This window comes from Suillus subalutaceus (genome assembly GCF_016647625.1).
Source record: "Suillus subalutaceus strain FC151 chromosome Unknown DFJ58scaffold_91, whole genome shotgun sequence".
Lineage (NCBI taxonomy): Eukaryota > Fungi > Basidiomycota > Agaricomycetes > Boletales > Suillaceae > Suillus > Suillus subalutaceus.
The window spans coordinates 150258-168258 of NW_024540340.1; the positions used below are offsets into that span (position 1 = coordinate 150258).

The window sequence follows — 18001 nt, forward strand, 5'->3', positions numbered from 1 at the left end:
CTGAAGTGCGGGGAACTTCCTTATGGACCATCTCCCGCTCGTTGCAGGTTGACGCACCTAAAGAGACCAGTCGGGTTTGAAGCCATCTTGGACACCGTCAACTCTGCACCTCGCAGAATTCAAAATCACTCAGAACTAATGCAAAGAACAAGTTCTTCAAGTTTGTAGTAAGTAAATTATATCTCACTTTAATTATCCGCATAGAACTAGAATCATAGAACAAAATTCCGCGCCGACTCATACCTGGTCGTCGAACAGTACAGACAAGTAACAACCTAGGCTGCCGTTGGAGTGTGCTCGGTGCCACGGCTCGCAGCCCATGTATCTGGTCCCTGTAACATGTCAGCATCAATGATCATATCCACCACAACTGGCGCACTAGAGGAATCCTCACCCTTCTATTGTTAATTCTCTGATTCCTGACTCTTCTTGCAAGCCACTCGGCAGCAGTAGAACCACTCTCAAAGTTTCTGTCAGGTTGCTTCTTCACAGCGTCTGCGATAATGGGACTGGATTCAACAAGAGCCCGAAGAACTTTCGAGCTGGTCGGACGGGTGAAGAAAACTAGGGACCATCGCTCGTATTCTGCCTGTGCACCGGGAGGTGGACTATCCGGGATGATTCGAAAAATTAGCAAGTTTGTGCATGCAAGTCCTCAGTAGCATGTACATACACAACGCGGTGGATGTTGGATTGTAGAATGCCTCCACTGAAAATAGATAATGCATCCGCAATATTGCAAATAGCATGTCCGGGGATCGGCTATGCATTAGTGAGCGTCGGCCGCGGGTGCTTGAGTGATTCGTGCTTACTCGAACGTAGGACCACTTGTCATGACCAGGGGGCATCACTTGGAGTCCACCGAGCCGATTGTGCAAGATGGTCTGGTGATACAGGTATTTCTGTCAGTACATCACCCGCATATATCGAGCAACCCACCATAGTGCCGAAATCAGTATGGGCAGCTAGCATAGCCCTGTCCATCGCTGCCTTATCCGGCAGAGGGGGGCTGCGAGTGCATCTGGCCTCGCAAGCACTGTGCTCATCCATGGCATTCAGACTCTCCAAAGTCCCCTCCGGCAGCCCAAGCTTATCATTAAATATACTCAACACAACATATGTCACATCAAGAGACTTGCGGACAAATGGTGCGACTGTGTTTTCCATGCGAGCGTTTATGGTCGATGGGTAAGTGAGGTGAACGACCTGTGGATATGCGAGCGCATCGTCTTTAGAGACATTTATGAACTCAATATTGTCCACGAATTTGCCTGGATTTATGTCAGTCCATTGCTAGTGGTCTGGTCTGGAAGTACGTGCCCGTTCCATCGATCGCCTGAGCCCCCACTTTCTTGTATCTGTTAAAAAAACTATATAACATACGCTTGTGAACCATATCAACGACGGACCCGAAAGATTGTCCATTATCCCCTTGCTCGAACTTCATACGTTCCTCGAGGGGCAAAGCCAGTGTCTCGGCACCCACATCAAACATGTCGTTGACTTCTTGATCCGCGCCATGGTTCTTCAAGCTGTCCGAGGAATCTAGTAATGTTCGGCAAAGATCCAACCCCTATAACGTACTACCAGAATCCAAGCGTTGTCGCAGCTTCCCACAATCGATCAATTTCCTCCTTATCTCCAGCCCTGATGAGCTCATAATCAACAATCAAGAGCGGGTGTGTTCGAACATCATCCGGAAAAGGGGGAAGAGAGGTTCCAGGCATACTGATGCTAATGAGAGAGCCGTAATCATGTCAAACCGGATAATATAAAAAAGTGGGTAAACTTACTGCGAGGATTAGACAGTAAGAAGAGGTTAGTGAATGCGTGGAAACGGGACCTTTAAACTTATACCACTTCACGCACACAGATACTGAGATAACATCCAGCTGACTTCGAGACCACTACTTCATCGTGCGAAGAAATCATCTGACCATTTCCGTGTCGATATTCTGGCGGCGCGCAGAAGCGCCTGCCCCATATGACACGTCCCGACTTACAATATTAAGAGAACAGCTCAACCCTCACGCTCTGCCCTGTCGAAGTAAGACAGGGCGCAAAGGTTGCACTTCAGCACCTCACACGAAGAGCCAGGATAGAATTGATTGAACTCACATCTTAAAATCCACCCAGCGCTACGTATGACCAGAAAGGCCAAGACGCCGTCTGCCCTGCAGTGCCGAACTAGCATGTGATCTTCTACCGGAAAACTACGTATTACGGACAGTGGCCGATTTAGTAAGGCCGAGGTGTATAAGCATTACTTACGACCCACCCATGATAATTTCCGACTTGAGATCCGGGCGCGACAGGAGGAAGCGAAATAAATATGTTGAGAGCAGACAGGACACCAGCGTTTGTTCTTCCAGTCTTCCAGTCAATTGAAATCGCATATCAATCGAGTTGTTCTGTTTTTTTTTTTTCCTCTGGTGATTGTTCTTGGAATTGATCTCCGCTGCCACATTGCTTGTAGACCTGGTAAAGTTCTCGGATCCAGAAATAGACTGTTAACAAAAGAAACAGATTTGAGAAAGTGAATAAACCTCTAATAGTAGTTCGCGAAGAGCTGAGGGGCGGCAAGGCACACATTAATGGCTAGTCGAAGAAGGTGCGCGCCGGCATGCTTGCGCAATTGTATGCACGCTGAGTGAAGTAGACAGAGAAGGGCAAGTCTCGACCGGCTTAGTCACCAGTAGTCACAGTACATGTATAGTGACGGAGGGCAGCTGCAGACATAAAACTCGTCTGTGCATTGATGACACGCATCCGGTGAAGAAGCTTTTAGCTTGCAGCCAGCTATGCGAGGTATTGTTTGGTTAACTGTAAAAACGGGATCCACTGGCATGACTGTAGGCTTTATTAACTCGATTCTCGGTGATGCGGGGGATTCACCGTGAAATAATAAGGCACGCTCGGCAAAAAATGAATAGAGGCGTTTAAGAATTACTTTATGCAGGTTTATCAGCAACTCCAAGTCAGTGGGTGAGTGTCCGTAGGATCAAATACTATAGAATAAAAAGACTGGTCAAGGAAGTAGAGTCGCGATGCCTGAGCAAAACAATGTTGTCCCCCAAGTACTGACAGTTTTGTATGCCGTTTTGGGCCACTAACGCTAGAGGTATCTGCTGACTAATCTACGGCCTTCAGCGTGGTGATAGTGCTGCCGTGGTCCAAATATGTTAATGTTAGTCTACTCTAGTCAGACAGGAAGATATTCATTCCTTCTTAATTTTAATATGTACAGGAACAACTGTGGTCCAATCACTGAATTACCTGGTGAAAATTTCTTTCAACATTTTCAGATTCATATCAGCGCAGAATGCGTAGTCACGTATCATATGCAAGGTTATGCAGTGCTAACTCTATATAGTCCAGGGTTCCGGGTCTCGATACGATCCAGTCGATTCCAGCAATCAGAGTGTTCTCCGTCGTTCAACATCACAGATCCTTGGTTACTTTTAAAGGTACGGATTGCTATTGAGTGACAGCTCGATGACAGCTCGTAGATTAAAATGGGCGCAGCATCTAGAATTTAAACCTTAAAAGTTGGAGTGCCGTCTCGCAATCTAGAAATGCTTTCCAAACGCAGACCAATTATATGTAGATTCTAATGTACAGCAGTCACGGGGTTTGAATTCAGGCTCGTTCATGTAGTCAGAATATGTTTTGAATCTAGAAGGGGGAGCCTAATATCACTTTAGAACTGTTTTGAGGACTTGATGACATATATTTATATTTAGAACAAGTCATCCAATAACCGAAAACAATGGAGAGTCAAGCACCCGAGGCCCCACAATTGATTCTAGGCATAGACTTCCATTTGGCCATAAGAATGAAGACTTATCCCATTTAATGCAATGCCGTACACTCATATTCCACCGGCAGCACCTTCAATATTGAGGTATGCAAGAATGTACCCAGCAGACCAGCAGCAAGAAACTCAGATTAGCATGCTAATTCTCGAAGCCTATCACTGATATTAATAATCAAATTGATCATTTCAAAGTGGTGTAGAGCTTTGATAAGGTTCGATTGTCATCGGACCGAGATCAAACACAGCATGCACTCATGTCGACTTTTCTTCAGGTTTGCATCCTTCTGAACCCTGGATTTGAAATTGCTTCGCAGGCGCTGTGACCACGTGTATGTGGTAAACCTCAGCGAACCACAGAACTTGAGTGTGACGAGTCGACAGATGGAGACTCCACAGCCTGAGTGCTGCTACATGTACACTGGCCATACCATTCTCATAGACTCGAAAGTTTCAGATTTCGCTGGAGTCCGAAGGAGACGGCGAAAAAAACTTACGACATGGATTTATTACGTTCGCGACTCAGCGGCGATAGTTTTTCTATCCATGAGCGAGGTGCTATTACACCAAAGACAGACATGATAGTCCCGGACTCCCCTGGCCTCTATCTCCACGGCCCCGTACAAGCAAACACTCCACAGCAAAGTTTCTGATTGTTTGGGAGGCGCCAGGACTTTGGGAACTTCAGGTGCCGAGGAAGCGTTTGTGCAGGCATTAAGCCGTTTGGATCATTTGGAGGGCTGTAGGCGCTGATCCACTGGTGGACTTTCTATAACACAAACCCCAGCTCTATAATATCTACGATAAAATTGTAAACATGGTCAGTATACACTTCGCCAGGTTTGAAGGCAGATCTGAAATATCACGGGATCTTAATCAGACCGGTAACCGACGGAAGGCTGACCCTGTGGCTGTTCCGCTACCGAATGAATTCTTCAAACTAGAAGGATTCTATTACTCGCGATGACGAGATCACTGAAATCTGGTTAAACATGCTTGGATCTTGATCATTAATTTAAATGCATCACGTATCTACATAAAGCTAGGTGTTGGTCTGCCCTAACATCTTTTGTGGTTGTTTTTGTTTTTTTTTTACTTCCACTTCCTGTCTTTACTCTCCCCCGCACCCCACCTCCAAGATGTCGGGTGATGTAGCCACCGTTGCTACGATATATGGCGCGATCCTTCTGGGCACTTGCATTGGCTGCGGGTGAGTAGGACTTTGTCTGTTATTTGAACGCGTCTCACATTGTATCAAGCCTCACTGGAATCGTGTTCGTTCAAACCGTCCTGTATTTCAAATTTTACCCTTCCGATAGCATCTACAATAAAATTTTGGTGAGTATGGTTATATGTTGTTCCCTAAGATCATGCCTGACCCCATGCATGCTCAAGGTCTTGGTCGTCTGGTGGGTACAAGTGCGACATGGCTTGTGATGTTTCTTACTGTCGTGCAGGGCACTGGACATGATGCACACATGTCTCATCATCGCCTCCGTCTGGGAATCCGTCATCGTGAATTTTGACAAGCCAGAATTGATGGATCTCATTCCAAGGTGAGTTACCTGAAATGCTCTTGTTTTCACCGTAATTTATGGTACACCTGCACTTTAGGGCCTTAGGTGTTCGTACCCTCGGTTGTGGTCAACTGACCTGTCTAACAATGCTTTACATAGCTTTCTGTAGCCATAACTGCCGCAGTCACCTTCCTCGTCCACTGGTTCGTCGCTTCTACACTGAATTGTCATGGCGGTGATTTAGATTTATTCTTGTGCAGTTTCTTCGCGAACAGAGTCCGTAAACGTCAGTAATTGAAACCGGTCACTGGTGTATCCAACTAAGCTTCTTTCAGTGACAAAGAAGTGGTATTTCGCCGCGCCCCTTGTACGTGGTTCAGCCATACTAGTTTACCGCTAAATCTAATGTTTGATCGTCAGGTCTTCTTGGCATTTTTGCGTCTTGGTGAGTTACTTTATTTTCATTTTTGATTGTTTATGCTCATCATAAAACCGCAGTGGCTGCATGTGGTATGTTACTCTCGACAGTTTTTTCTTGATATTTATTTAATGACGGGTTCTTGCAAGTTTCGACCACCGAAATGTGAGTTTCATGGGATGTTTATCTTATTTTGTTTCCTGACGCAAGTCTTCGTAGTATACGACTCCGCCACTACTCGCTATTCATCAAGCCATTCCCATCAGTAAGTGGGCGGAAATACCAAGGACATCGCTCAAAAGCTCACTCTGTAATGTAGTGGGTATTCACTCTCGGTGTCACCCTCTCCGCGTCCGTGGAATTCATCATAACCATGGTCATGGTTATCTTCCTTGGACAGAGTCGCACTGGTTTTGCAACGTATGACTCCTCTTCACTTCATGTATTTCCCATCTGATAAGTTGTTAGCATGAACCACATCATCAACTCATTGATCTTATACACACTTGAGACTGGAAGTTTCACTTGGTAAGTGCTCAAGGCCATCATTTAAGGTATCATTAATATTTCCTTTTAGCGCTGTCACAATTGCATCCCTCATTTGCGTAAGAAGCATCTATTTTCAGAGGAGTGTCTTCTGATGCACAAACTAGTGGATGGTTATGAGGCATAACTTGATCTTCCTCGGAATGCACTTCGCGATCGCAAAGCGTACGTGTGATTTCATGACTTTATCCTGCTAATGACTAATGATTGTGAGCAGTGTATGCCAACTCCCTTCTTGCCACGTGCGTCGGATCCTGCATGTCCTTTTACTGGCCAACTGACATTTGTTAGACTGAACACGCGGAAGCGCTTGCGTTCAGACCGTACCTTCTCGAGTCAGCGCGAGGCTGATATATACCCTGCCTCACTAAACATTCACAAGTCATCGGTTCGTGTTCCACATTCATTTATCTCGCGGTGACACTCACTGGCTTCGTTGATTCGCGGGTTACAGCAGCGTATCCTGGGCCCTGTCTCACCTACCAAGGGCGTACGTGCATGTTACTATTTACCTGGTAAAACGCGCTAACGATCACATCTAGACACACTTGAACGTCAATGTGGAGACCACCGTTGTGTCTGTCATTGACGAGCCTTGCGATGACTACGACATGGCGGACATCGAGTCCAAAGGTTGTGATACCGCATGCGGAACAGAGAAGGACAGTAAAGAATTTTTACACTAATCCGTGCTTCCTATCTACTACATCAATCCACGAGCCTCAATCCTCAGGCTCCTCACTCGGCAGACCCAGCCACAATGGGAATTTGACTGATACCGTATGGTGCAATATATCGCACTGCGCTACTTTCAGGTTTGGCTTCCTGTAATATAATATAGCTAATAGCTCAACCACGCTCCTTGCACCTCACACTCATTCGTTCTGGCCCCTTCGACTATCCTGCATATCTCACTCTTACTCGTATACACATCCTACCCTATTGTACATTCGAGCTTGCTGCTTACATTTCAACACACTGGACTCCCCCAGCACTTGTATCTTTGGCTTCAATTTGCATTCTTGCTTTCGAGGTCGTTTTTTCATGATTGTGTAGTTCAGTCAGGTGTCGGCAGTGTTGGTCGAAGTTTATTGAAATTATATTTGCTTCGGATTCTACGAGTGGTTTGTTGCAGCGTTGACTTGGTGTTGACTAGACGGAATAAGATACTGCAAGAGGAGAAAACATGAAAACAAATTTTATTTGTGAAACACAAAGAGGACCGTGCGCTTTTGCACATGCGCTACATAGCAAAGCTTGGCGCACTATCAGATAAATTCCTGCCAAGCAAGCATGATGCATGACGGCTCACGACACAAATAAATCTCTCCCTCCAAAGCAGTGACACACTACCCTACACAGTGTAGTACACCTACTGACTCCATCGCATCCCCCATAACCGCATCCTCCTGACCCGCCTCCTCGAACACCAAGCTGCCTTGTTGCTCCTTCAGCCACTGCACACTCCGTTTTTCATCCATGAAATAAGTGTACGCTCGGCGGAGATCCTCGACGTCCACCGCGTCCGACTTCCGCTTCCGTGCGATTACTTGCGCACAGGAGATCAGGTTGAGGGCGTACCGCAGAGTCGTAGATGTTGCCATCGAGGTAAGAACGCTTTGTGCTTCTGGGGTCAGAGTCACATCTTCTTCCTCGCAGCTGTGTTCATAATTTTAGTGAGACTAGAAGTGGCTAGCGTGGAAAATAGGACTTACCGGATTTGAATGATTTGTTGGATGTCTTCTTCGGCGTAGGGCTTCGTACTAACGATGAGGACACGATCAAGCAAGTCAACGGGTAGCCCGTGCGGGCTTCTGAACTTCGTCCCACGTATACGTGACATCCCTCGATTCGAAGCCATGATCACTAAAGGAGACAGCTCATTCTCAAGCGCACGGTTTAAGAATGAAAAACATTCGATATCAAGCATGTGTACTTCATCGATGAAGAGGACCTATATCAGCGTTAGTTACGAAACTCTATCATCAAGAGGTGACATACGCCAGGTACGATTTCTGCTTTGCCTTCTTCCCTCCATTCAGCAACCTTGGAGTTAATTTGATCACGAAGCTCGGGTTTAATTTCGCCCGTATCTCCTGCGAAGAGAGCAAGGAAGCCTTGCGTCCGACTGTTGATCACGTCAATCTCATGTAACGATACTGTGTGCACGACTTCTTTTCGTTTCTGGATTTCGCCCTCGGGACATTGCACGAATTTTGTCTGCAATTTTGATTAGCACCACTTGAATTTGACCGCAAAATAATTATGGACGCACGTCTGCACCCATGGCGTCATAATCTCTTGAACGCGCATACGAGCGCCCGAGTTTTGAGACCCTCCCTGACGTCTTGTCAATCACTACCACGTCGCCTGCAAGAACCTTTTCTTTAGAGAGCGCATCTATCATCTTGGTACCCAGGTCGTAAATAGTTTCCATATCTGTCGTTTTTATCGTGAGTTTACCGGTTTTAGTGGCCTGCGGAAGGTAGTCAGGACCCGTAACTTTGATGACTGAAATATGGTACACATACGCCAGTTAGACTGCGGTCGATCTGGATTTCGACGACCTCTCCTTCAATTATTTCACTTTCTTCTTTGATGCGCACACCGATACTCCGCCGTATGGCTTGCGTCAGTGCTTCAGTCTTGGACATCGACAGTGAAAACACCTCGCTGGCAGCGATCATGGTGAACGGTACATCAGAGCCTAGTGTCTGTGCCATGCCTGCAGAGTGTCATTCATAGTTTTGCAAGTCGATCATAATTATAAACCTGCCTAGTGCGATAGCTGTCTTCCCCGTCGAAGGTGGCCCAGCGAACAATATAGCGCGTCCCGCTATCCGTCCCTCTTGCACCATTTTGATGACCATGCCCGCAGCTTTTCGTGCTTTGCCTTGCCCTACCATACCCTGCGAATTCGCTCGCGGTTCAAGACGATCGTCGAGCCCTAAACCTCGGATATGCGAGTGTGCGCCTAGCAGTCATTAGTGATTACCGCCAACACATGAGTCTTTCGCGCACCTATGCGCTCCATTTTAGTTATCTCCCGCAACTCCGACATTCCTGTAGATATTTGAGCAGCCTGACAATTAGCATCAGCATGTTTGATATGGCAAACAAGCTTGAATCTAGGAGTTCTCCTACCATTGTTGCGTGAATGAGCAGAGAGCGCGTTTGTTTGTTCCGAGCAAACAACATTCCTCTTCGACCTGCTAAAAATAAATTCTACATTTTCCGTTTCTGTTACTTGAAGGCGCTGTTCCGTCGACAGACAGTGGTATGTTGTGTGTTCGTGCACTACGCGCTTTTTCGTCATTGGGCGCTCCATCGAGTTCTCGGGCATTGACACATGTATTCCAAACCACCACCGCAACCAACTCCATAGCTCGCACTTATGCTACACATTTTACACGGGGTTCAAAAGATGAGCCTAAAGCTACATCTCTAGACGTCGACACCAACGTCTTCAAGACCTACAAACCCGTTTCTCCCGGTATTCGTCACCTTCGTCGACCTATAAATGACCATATCTATCAAGGGAGGCCCGTTCGTCTATTAACGGCTTGCCTCCGCAAACATGGTGGTCGTAACTCTCATGGCCGCATCACCGTCCGCTTTCGCGGTGGTGGTCACAAGCGTCGTGTGCGTCTCATCGACTTTCTGCGCACTGAACCTGGAGAGTACGATGTCATCCGTATTGAATACGATCCTGGACGTTCAGCACACATTGCTCTTATCAAAGCGCGAGATGCCAATGCGGAGGGGAAGGCGAAGTGGAAATACATACTTGCTACTGAGGGGATGAGGCCAGGGGATGTAGTGCAGAGCTATAGGATGGGTATGCCTGAAACCACGGGTATACTCCGCACCAGAACGGTTAGACCTGGCAATGTTCTTCCTATTCGGTCCATTCCTACTGGCACGGTCGTTCACTGTGTCGCACTTTCACCTACGGGAAAGGCATTGCTCGTGCGCTCTGCTGGCTCCTTCGCTCAGGTCGTGCACCACGACGAATCTGGACGGTATAGTCACGTGCGCCTCCAAAGCGGCGAAATCCGCCAAGTCTTACAAGATTGTTGCGCTACCATCGGACGCGTAAGCAACCTTAATTGGAAGGGGAGGAAGATAGGAAAGGCGGGGAGAAATCGGTGGCTGGGATGGAGACCACGAGTCCGAGGTGTTGCCATGAATGCGTCAGTAATTTTCTATCAGTCAGTTGCGTGCATTATATTTAGTCGCGCTTTTGCATTTGGAATTTTAGCAAGGATCACCCTCATGGTGGTGGGCGTGGTAAATCCAAGTCCAACAAGCATCCTGTGTCTGTTTGGGGCTGGGCCACGAAAGGCAAACGTACGCGTAAACCTGGACCCAAGGGCCCTAAGAACAGTAATAAGATGGTCATTCGGGAACGCCCTAGGGGCAAGGAGAAGCGCTCGGGTGGTTCTTAAGCTAACGTTTCACCATATCCATCCTACTAGTAATTTTGACTTTATTCTGAAAACTGTTTCGATACGGAATACTCGCGTTCATTAAGGCATGAATTCATATCCAGTATTGCAATACCCCTTCTTATATTCACCCGACTATCCCTACCAAGGGGTGTCCGCCCACGCACAGTCCTCATGATGTGATCATTACCAGTCTAGGGTCACTGTGAGAAGTTGACACTGATCTCAAGTTAAAAATTGCAACGTGTCGGTCATGAAGAAGTAACTACCGAATCACAAATTAATATTCGGCGTGAAAGGACATTCAACAACGCAGAAAGGCATTGACTTGACAAGTTAACAGTTAATCTGTTGACTAGTAGTGGCTCGATGGGGATAGATCATACACCGAACGCGATCACGTGCTGGGCGCGTATTTGATCTCCGCTACCGCGTTTCTTGTTTGCTGGAGGCGGCGTGTTGGCATGTAGTCACCTTAAATACGCGTGCACCCGACTTCCCGTCCTTCTTCCCAGCATCCTTTGTCAATTATTAACCATGGAATCAGCTACACTCTCCAGGACGTCCTCGATAGCCAGCATATCTTCCGTAGATGATACTGCGCGTCGTACGCGCAAACGCTTTTCTACTGTTCAGCTCATGATGCTAGAACAGCTTTTCCATCGCACATCCCACCCGACGCGAGATGAACGCGAAGCCCTTGCGAATTCAGCAGGAATGTATGTCATTCTCGAGACCGACGTGACTTGCTCCATATCTGATGCATTTTCCACAGGGAAATAAAATCTGTTACCATATGGTTCCAAAATAAACGTCAGACAGAGCGCAAAGTGGCCCTCCACAATGCCACGAACGTCTCCAATGAAGACGGCTCTTCCTCTCCACCACTCGGGCACGGACATGCTTCTTCGTCACGTCATGTCCATTCCCGATCAGTTTCTTTTTCGAGTTTGCATACTCCACGGAGACGGATAACGCCTCCTCGCCCGCGTCCCTCCCTTGACCGTGTCGCGGCACGTTCCGAATCGCGTCTCCAACCACCCCGCACACCTACGAAGCCTCATAATCCACACGCGTCACTCTGGGATAATATGCCCTCCTCTCCACTGGCACCTGCCAGCCCTCCTACGCGCGACTTGGTAGACTTTGTGGGCAGCGGGCGCACCCTTGAATGGGCATGTGCTGCAGCACGCCTATCCGGAAAGCGTCAAGAAGGCGAAGCAGGTGCTGAAACGGAAGACGAAGAAATGGAAGCTATTACGCCGGAAGGGAGCTTAGGGGCCGGAGATGATGCCTGGAATAAGAGAGCTGCATTTCCCGTCCAGAAGCGCGGGCACGTGGCTCGGAACTTGAAGTTTGCGCCCATAGTACTGAATGGAAGAAAAAGTGCGATTCAGGACGACGATATGATGCGAGCTGCGCTGGTCTTGTGTGGACTGGGAAAGCGCAGCTAAGGAATCATTAATCAGGCGATGACATTAGAGGACTTTTGGCACGCACAGCACTACCCTTATTATTTGCACATACCCTGCATTTCCAAACCGCATCTTCACATTTGTTATAATATTGCTGTATATATCATATTTTTGTACGTCTTCGAGCATTCTCCGGTAGGACTCCGTTATCTGTGTGAATTTTGAAATGAAAGACCAGGAAGCAAACGACTCGACAGTCCTGATGCTTACTTTCACCGATTATTGAGTCGGGGCTCATAATCTCTGCGAAGAGCCTGAATATACTTGATCAGTAATTACAGACGATTCAGAAGGTCGAGACATGGTCGTCGGTGAATCAAATCAGGGGGGTCATGTAGAGTTGCTGTGCAGATCACAGATATCCCATGTAGGATCGATGGGGTAGCTACAAAGACACTTTAAATGAGCTTAACACACTTCAAGTTGCGGGACGTGTAGGAGAAGTGAACAACAGGACGATATCGATGAATTATGCGAGTGTTATGTCGGCATCGCCCGAACTTGAACTTCGACTTGACCGTCACGATCAGCACTAGACTGGTATAACAGATCAGATCTAGACCTTGGTTCAACGTTCAGTCATCATGACGCCCGAGACGACTCTCCTTGATTCCATCGAGTGTTCGTATCTGATAGGCTGCTCTGAAAGACAGTCAGGCTTCTTGTCTTCTCCGTCATGTTAATGCCTGTTGTCGTCATCACAGGCGCATCCAGGTCAATTTTAGTCCCTATTTCTAAGAGCTTTAGTTAACCACCTTATATTCAGAGGTATCGGTCTTGCAGTCACTCGTTCCTTACTCAAGGAGCATAACGCTCATGTCGTTACCATATCGCGGACTCGCACACCAGAGCTCAGCCAACTGATTCAGGAACACGAGCGATCATTGCTGACTCTCGAGTGCGACATGTGAGTACCAGACCTTTAGTTCATGATACATAGAACTCACGTTACAACCACAGCGCAAACGAACCCGCGCTCAAAAGCGCCATAACCCGCGGCAAAGACCACTTTGGACAGATAGACGGCCTAATCCTCAACGCTGCTACTCTAGACCCCATGGGGCGCATTGACAACGCTGATATCACCCTAGATGACTGGAAAAGCCATTTCGACATCAATTTTTTCTCGCTCATTACTGCTATTAGGGCCTCTTTGCCTGGCTTGCGAGAATCGAAGGGCAGGATAATTTTCGTAAGTACAGGAGCGGCTCTCAGAGGCATGTCTGGAAGTGGAGCGTATTGTGCTAGTAAAGCTGCTATGAATAGCCTGAGCAGGTGATCAGTACTGAGTCGCGCGAGGAGGGTTTGAATTGATTTTATGAAATGGATAGAATGCTCGCGAACGAAGAACCTTCGATCGTGTCATTGGCACTTGCGCCTGGAGGGGTCGACACTGCGGTAAGTTTGGACTGTATTATGTCGATCGTGGATCTCAAATACCGTACAGATGCAGGCTGTACTGCGGGATACGGGAGCACAGCACATGAAGGCGACCGATCATAAGAATTTCATCGATGCCTACAATAAAGGAATCCTAGTCAATCCACATGACGTTGGATATGTCATCGCTGCGCTCTCGTTACGCGCTCCTCTTTCGCTTACAGGGCAGTTCGTGAAGTGGGATAATGAGGAGTGTAGAGAATTCCGGAGGAAATGACCTGGTGGCATATTAGGTCGTGTCTATGTGCGCTGTTCGTGTACTATCAGATGATTGAGTTGGGGCTAATGATCTCTGCCGAAGAAAGCCACCATAAATCGTATACTTCTATAGACTATTCGGAAGGTCGAGACATGGTCATCGATGAATCAAATCAGGGGGGGGGGCATGTAGAGCTGCTGTGTAGATCATCTGAAGGGCCATTACAGATATCCCATGATCAATGGGGTAGCTACAAAGACACTTTAAATGAGCTCAACAAACTTTAAAGTTGCGGGACGTGTATACAGGAGATGTGAACAACAGGGGAACATTGATATCGATGGATCATGTTTGTGCTCGTTATGTCGGCATCGCCCGAACGACCTGACCGTCATCGGCACTCAGGCTATAAACAGATCAGACCTTGGTTCAGCCGTCACGACGTGCATGGGAGCCCGAGGCGGCTCTCCTTGATTCCATCGAGTGTTCGTATCTGATAGGCTGTTCTGAAAGACAGTCAAGCTCCTTGTCTTCTCCGTCATGCCAAATCCTGTCATCGTCATCACAGGCGCATCCCGGTTAATCCTAGTCCCTATCTCTGAGAAACTTATGCTAACCATCTAATAACCATCTAATATTCAGAGGTATCGGTCTCGCAGTCACTCGTTCCTTACTCAAGGAGCACAACGCTCATGTCGTTACCATATCGCGGACTCGAACGCCAGAGCTCAGCCAACTGATTCAGGAACACGAGCAATCATTGCTGACTCTCGAATGCGATATGTGAGTACTAGACCTTCAGTTCATGATACATAGAACTCACGGTATTATAACCACAGCACAGACGAACCCGCGGTCAAGAGTGCCATAGCCCGGGGCAAAGACCACTTTGGACAGATAGACGGCTTAATCCTCAACGCTGCTACTCTAGACCCCATAGCGCGCATCGACAATGCCGATATCACCCTAGATGACTGGAAAAGCTATTTCGACATCAATTTTTTCTCGCTCATTACCTGCTATTAGGGCTTCTTTGCCTGACTTGCGAGAATCAAAGGGTAGGATCATTTTTATAAGTTCAGGAGCGGCTACCGGAAACATATATGGATGGGGAGCGTATAATGCTAGTAAAGCTGCTATGAATAGCCTGAGCAGGTGATCAGTACTGAGTCATGCGAGGAGGCTTTGAACTGATTTTATGAAATGGATAGAACGCTCGCGAGCGAAGAACCTTCGATCGTGTCATTGGCACTTGCGCCTGGAAGAGTCGACACTGCGGTAGGTTTGGACTGTATTATGGCGACCATAAATCTCAAATACCGTATAGATGCAGGCTGTACTGCGGGATGCAGGAGCGCAGCACATGAAGGCGACCGATCATAAGAATTTCGTCGATGCCTACAATGAAGGAACCCTAGTCAATCCATACGACGTTGGATATGTCATCGCTGCGCTCTCGTTACGCGCTCCTCTTTCACTTACCGGGCAATTTGTGAAGTGGGATAACGAGGAGTGTAGAGAATTCCGGAGGAAATGACCTGGTAATATATCAGGTCGTGTCTATGTGCGCTGTTCATGTACTGACATGATGTACATGATACCCACCAAAGCAAGTGCGCATAAACGGATATTCTACAGTCTGCGGTCGCATCGCATCTGCTCAGAGCTACTCACAATAGTGCACTGCTCCGGTAGTTCGGTCCCGAGCCCAGGGTCGAATGCGATTCTTTGCATGCTTATGTCGTACTTACTTGGTTTGACAGCGGTCCAAACTCGGTTGATGGCATACTCCACGTCTTGTGCAAATACGGGATGATCACACCAAAGAGTTCCTTGTACAAGTGACGATGTGTTGAACTAGATCCATCTGCGTGTGACTAGAAATGGACGTCGAGTGGACCATCGCACTTGCAGAAAGTGATACTGAGACTGTTTGTGGAACTTGTTATATCATAGTGCTATCTGGAACGGAACCTTAGGTAAATACTACGGAGCCTTGGGTGAATTATGCCACTAACCGGACGCGAAAAGAGGCTGACCATTCAACCTGTTGAGTGTAAAAGCAAAGCGAATATCATGCATAGTACAAGAAGCGTACCAAGGAAAAGCATAAATACCCAGACTGCAAACAAGTCTGCAGTACAGAACAACCCAACTCGAGACCTTCACAAGTGACTCTCATATCTACCATGCGTTTTTTGGCATTTCTCGCTATCTTCGTCGCCCTTGCTGTCTCTGTTAGCGCTGATGGCACGAATGAGTGCAACGAGGGCTTTGACGAATGTGGGCCTGGCTATAAATGTCAGGTGAATAACCATTTCTTTTTGCCATGACGAACTTAGTGAACGCAACTGACTTGCTTGTTGCAGGCCGGGAAGTGCAAGAAACTGCCCAGCAATTGATGGTGCAAACGCGAGATGTGTACAGCTGTCAGTAGAACACTGGTTAGATATCACACACTTACTCGAGTTATAATTTGACCCTCGCTGGTAGATCGCCTGAAAGACCTGTTATTGTTGAGATCAACGAGGTAGACAGATAAATATGTCTATACCACGCACCGGTCGATTCAAACGTCTTCAGAAATACGTCTATTGCAGTAGTGTCCATGAGCGTGTGAGTAAAAGCATAACGAATGTGATTAAAGTATAGGTAAGAAGGCCCAGTTGATCTTATAAAGTGCGTCGAGGTTGGTGGCGTATCAATAAAAAATTGCCGGGATCAGCAAGTCACAATGTCAGGGCATCTCAACACGTACAGGTATAGGCACATCAATTGAAGCATCGAAGTTTTCGAAGGCTTCTCTCTCCACAATTTGTGCGCAGATTTCACTGTCGACACCGAAGGCAGGGAAACAGCCCTCGACGACAAGGAGACAGTGATGGTTCATTAGGCTGGATACTTGTGTTACCGGTTCGATTTCTTGACCGACTCGGATGCCTTAATGGTATCATTATCCAGAGGACGGATGCTACGGAGGTTGATGATCTTGGCACAGAATCCCTCTTTGGCCAAGAGGTCAGCAGGATCCATAATGTGAATGACCATCTTGCTATGCGTGACAATCATGAGATTGCTTCCTTCGCGCTCGACCTTGGTCTTGCAGATAAGAACAACGAAGTTGTCTGACATGGCTTCTGAAGACACGAGGAAGGTGACACCTTACATCCTCTCATTCTCGAGGAATATCACTGGGTTAGGATCCTAGATGGCTGCCTATAAAGTCCTTAACACTTCACCGAGAATTAAGACAGCCCCATCGCGCATGAGCTCTTCCTCCATAGCAATATTGAGAGCGCCACGGATCATCGTCTATGAAATACTTCTAAATAACGAGTTAAACTGGTGACTGACATGCGATTCTTACCGAGTTTTCCGAGTCATTGTAGGTCGCGTACCCGCGGGCCAAGCAGCAGCCGTCAGAGCTGATGAAGGACATGCACGAACTATTAATGATTGCGGATGCAACGCGAGAGAAAGGAACGAAATGAATATGTTGATACACGTAGACAAGGACGTGCCTGGGCGTTTGATGCCGGCGCTCGTATTTACGATGGTCTGAAAAAACATTAACAGCCAGAAAGTAGTAAGGTATAGCGACAAACCTTGTTTGCCGCATCAAGAGCTCCTTGCTCTACTTCGGATTCGGGCTCCGTGACACTAAGTCGTCAGACCAGCGAAACGAAGTGTACCGGTCTTGTCGGCGCAGACGACAGAGAGTTGGCCGTCGTCTTGCAGGAGCCCAAGACGCGCACCAAGAGGTTCTCATCAGAGTGGAGAAGAGAACGATGCCGGGAACGCTTCCAATCTTCACGATTAATTCCTCCAGGACGTCGAGCTTCACGGACTGCGAACTCAGGAATAGAACTAGATTAACGACCATGTTGCACTGGTACTTGTGTAGTCAGCCTGTCAGGATTCCAAAGATGATAGACTTGGGAAGGGATTGGCAAATGAGGAAACTGAAACCAGTTGGGCCGGGAGTGGGCGAAGCTCAAAGTAGAGATGAATCACAGCTTGAATCACGAGCAGAGCGCTGGAAGCAAAACGCTCATCCTTCACGGAATTGGTGACGACTTTGAGACGCCAAAAAAGAGAACTTCGGGTGCATCCCGGCCGGTGAACAAGCAGGTCTTTGGATTCG

The 18001-nt window shown here is 47.5% G+C and overlaps 8 protein-coding genes across 8 annotated transcripts; 5 read left to right on the forward strand and 3 right to left on the reverse strand.

The window, feature by feature from the left end:
- Positions 1-246: 246 nt before the first annotated feature.
- On the reverse strand, positions 247-1889 carry DFJ58DRAFT_499975 (uncharacterized protein). The gene is made up of 9 exons (XM_041380706.1): positions 1794-1889; positions 1585-1734; positions 1410-1532; positions 1321-1358; positions 940-1271; positions 813-884; positions 674-762; positions 395-608; positions 247-332 (listed from the first exon to the last, which is right to left on the reverse strand). Exons 2-9 carry the CDS (start codon positions 1725-1727, stop codon positions 276-278), a joined length of 1068 nt encoding a protein of 355 aa, XP_041241368.1. The 5' UTR covers positions 1728-1734; positions 1794-1889; the 3' UTR covers positions 247-275.
- A 3064-nt stretch (positions 1890-4953) lies between these two features.
- Positions 4954-7414, forward strand: DFJ58DRAFT_893059 (uncharacterized protein; the record flags this gene model as incomplete). The annotated part of the gene is made up of 20 exons (XM_041394794.1): positions 4954-5024; positions 5074-5152; positions 5210-5223; positions 5272-5370; positions 5429-5438; positions 5491-5534; positions 5592-5617; positions 5667-5698; positions 5752-5776; positions 5830-5841; positions 5899-5914; positions 5969-6014; positions 6069-6169; positions 6218-6277; positions 6327-6354; positions 6403-6460; positions 6513-6537; positions 6587-6683; positions 6750-6785; positions 6838-7414. The coding sequence occupies 20 exons, from the start codon at positions 4954-4956 to the stop codon at positions 6979-6981; spliced, it is 1023 nt and encodes a 340-aa protein (XP_041241369.1). The 3' UTR covers positions 6982-7414.
- DFJ58DRAFT_747258 (TIP49 C-terminus-domain-containing protein) lies at positions 7411-9474 on the reverse strand (the record flags this gene model as incomplete). Its single annotated transcript, XM_041387515.1, has 9 exons — positions 9440-9474; positions 9317-9377; positions 9072-9269; positions 8827-9020; positions 8571-8771; positions 8297-8515; positions 8011-8249; positions 7672-7954; positions 7411-7464 (listed from the first exon to the last, which is right to left on the reverse strand). The coding sequence occupies exons 1-9, from the start codon at positions 9440-9442 to the stop codon at positions 7411-7413; spliced, it is 1452 nt and encodes a 483-aa protein (XP_041241370.1). The 5' UTR covers positions 9443-9474.
- Positions 9475-9531: 57 nt separating this feature from the next.
- Positions 9532-10873, forward strand: DFJ58DRAFT_799554 (translation protein SH3-like domain-containing protein). Its single transcript, XM_041390755.1, has 2 exons — positions 9532-10488; positions 10557-10873. Exons 1-2 carry the CDS (start codon positions 9575-9577, stop codon positions 10741-10743), a joined length of 1101 nt encoding a protein of 366 aa, XP_041241371.1. The 5' UTR covers positions 9532-9574; the 3' UTR covers positions 10744-10873.
- Positions 10874-11197: 324 nt separating this feature from the next.
- DFJ58DRAFT_799556 (homeobox-domain-containing protein) lies at positions 11198-12655 on the forward strand. The gene is made up of 2 exons (XM_041390756.1): positions 11198-11462; positions 11519-12655. The coding sequence occupies exons 1-2, from the start codon at positions 11281-11283 to the stop codon at positions 12195-12197; spliced, it is 861 nt and encodes a 286-aa protein (XP_041241372.1). The 5' UTR covers positions 11198-11280; the 3' UTR covers positions 12198-12655.
- Positions 12656-12720: 65 nt separating this feature from the next.
- On the forward strand, positions 12721-14176 carry DFJ58DRAFT_799560 (uncharacterized protein). Its single transcript, XM_041390757.1, has 6 exons — positions 12721-12932; positions 12985-13125; positions 13179-13493; positions 13550-13616; positions 13666-13902; positions 13964-14176. Exons 1-5 carry the CDS (start codon positions 12895-12897, stop codon positions 13873-13875), a joined length of 771 nt encoding a protein of 256 aa, XP_041241373.1. The 5' UTR covers positions 12721-12894; the 3' UTR covers positions 13876-13902; positions 13964-14176.
- A 134-nt stretch (positions 14177-14310) lies between these two features.
- DFJ58DRAFT_799567 (uncharacterized protein) lies at positions 14311-15421 on the forward strand. Its single transcript, XM_041390758.1, has 6 exons — positions 14311-14435; positions 14500-14640; positions 14697-14719; positions 14841-15012; positions 15069-15135; positions 15185-15421. Exons 1-6 carry the CDS (start codon positions 14398-14400, stop codon positions 15392-15394), a joined length of 651 nt encoding a protein of 216 aa, XP_041241374.1. The 5' UTR covers positions 14311-14397; the 3' UTR covers positions 15395-15421.
- Positions 15422-16764: 1343 nt separating this feature from the next.
- On the reverse strand, positions 16765-17740 carry DFJ58DRAFT_730613 (uncharacterized protein; the record flags this gene model as incomplete). The annotated part of the gene is made up of 4 exons (XM_041385920.1): positions 16765-16994; positions 17256-17415; positions 17463-17517; positions 17550-17740. The coding sequence occupies 4 exons, from the start codon at positions 17738-17740 to the stop codon at positions 16765-16767; spliced, it is 636 nt and encodes a 211-aa protein (XP_041241375.1).
- Positions 17741-18001: the final 261 nt, after the last annotated feature.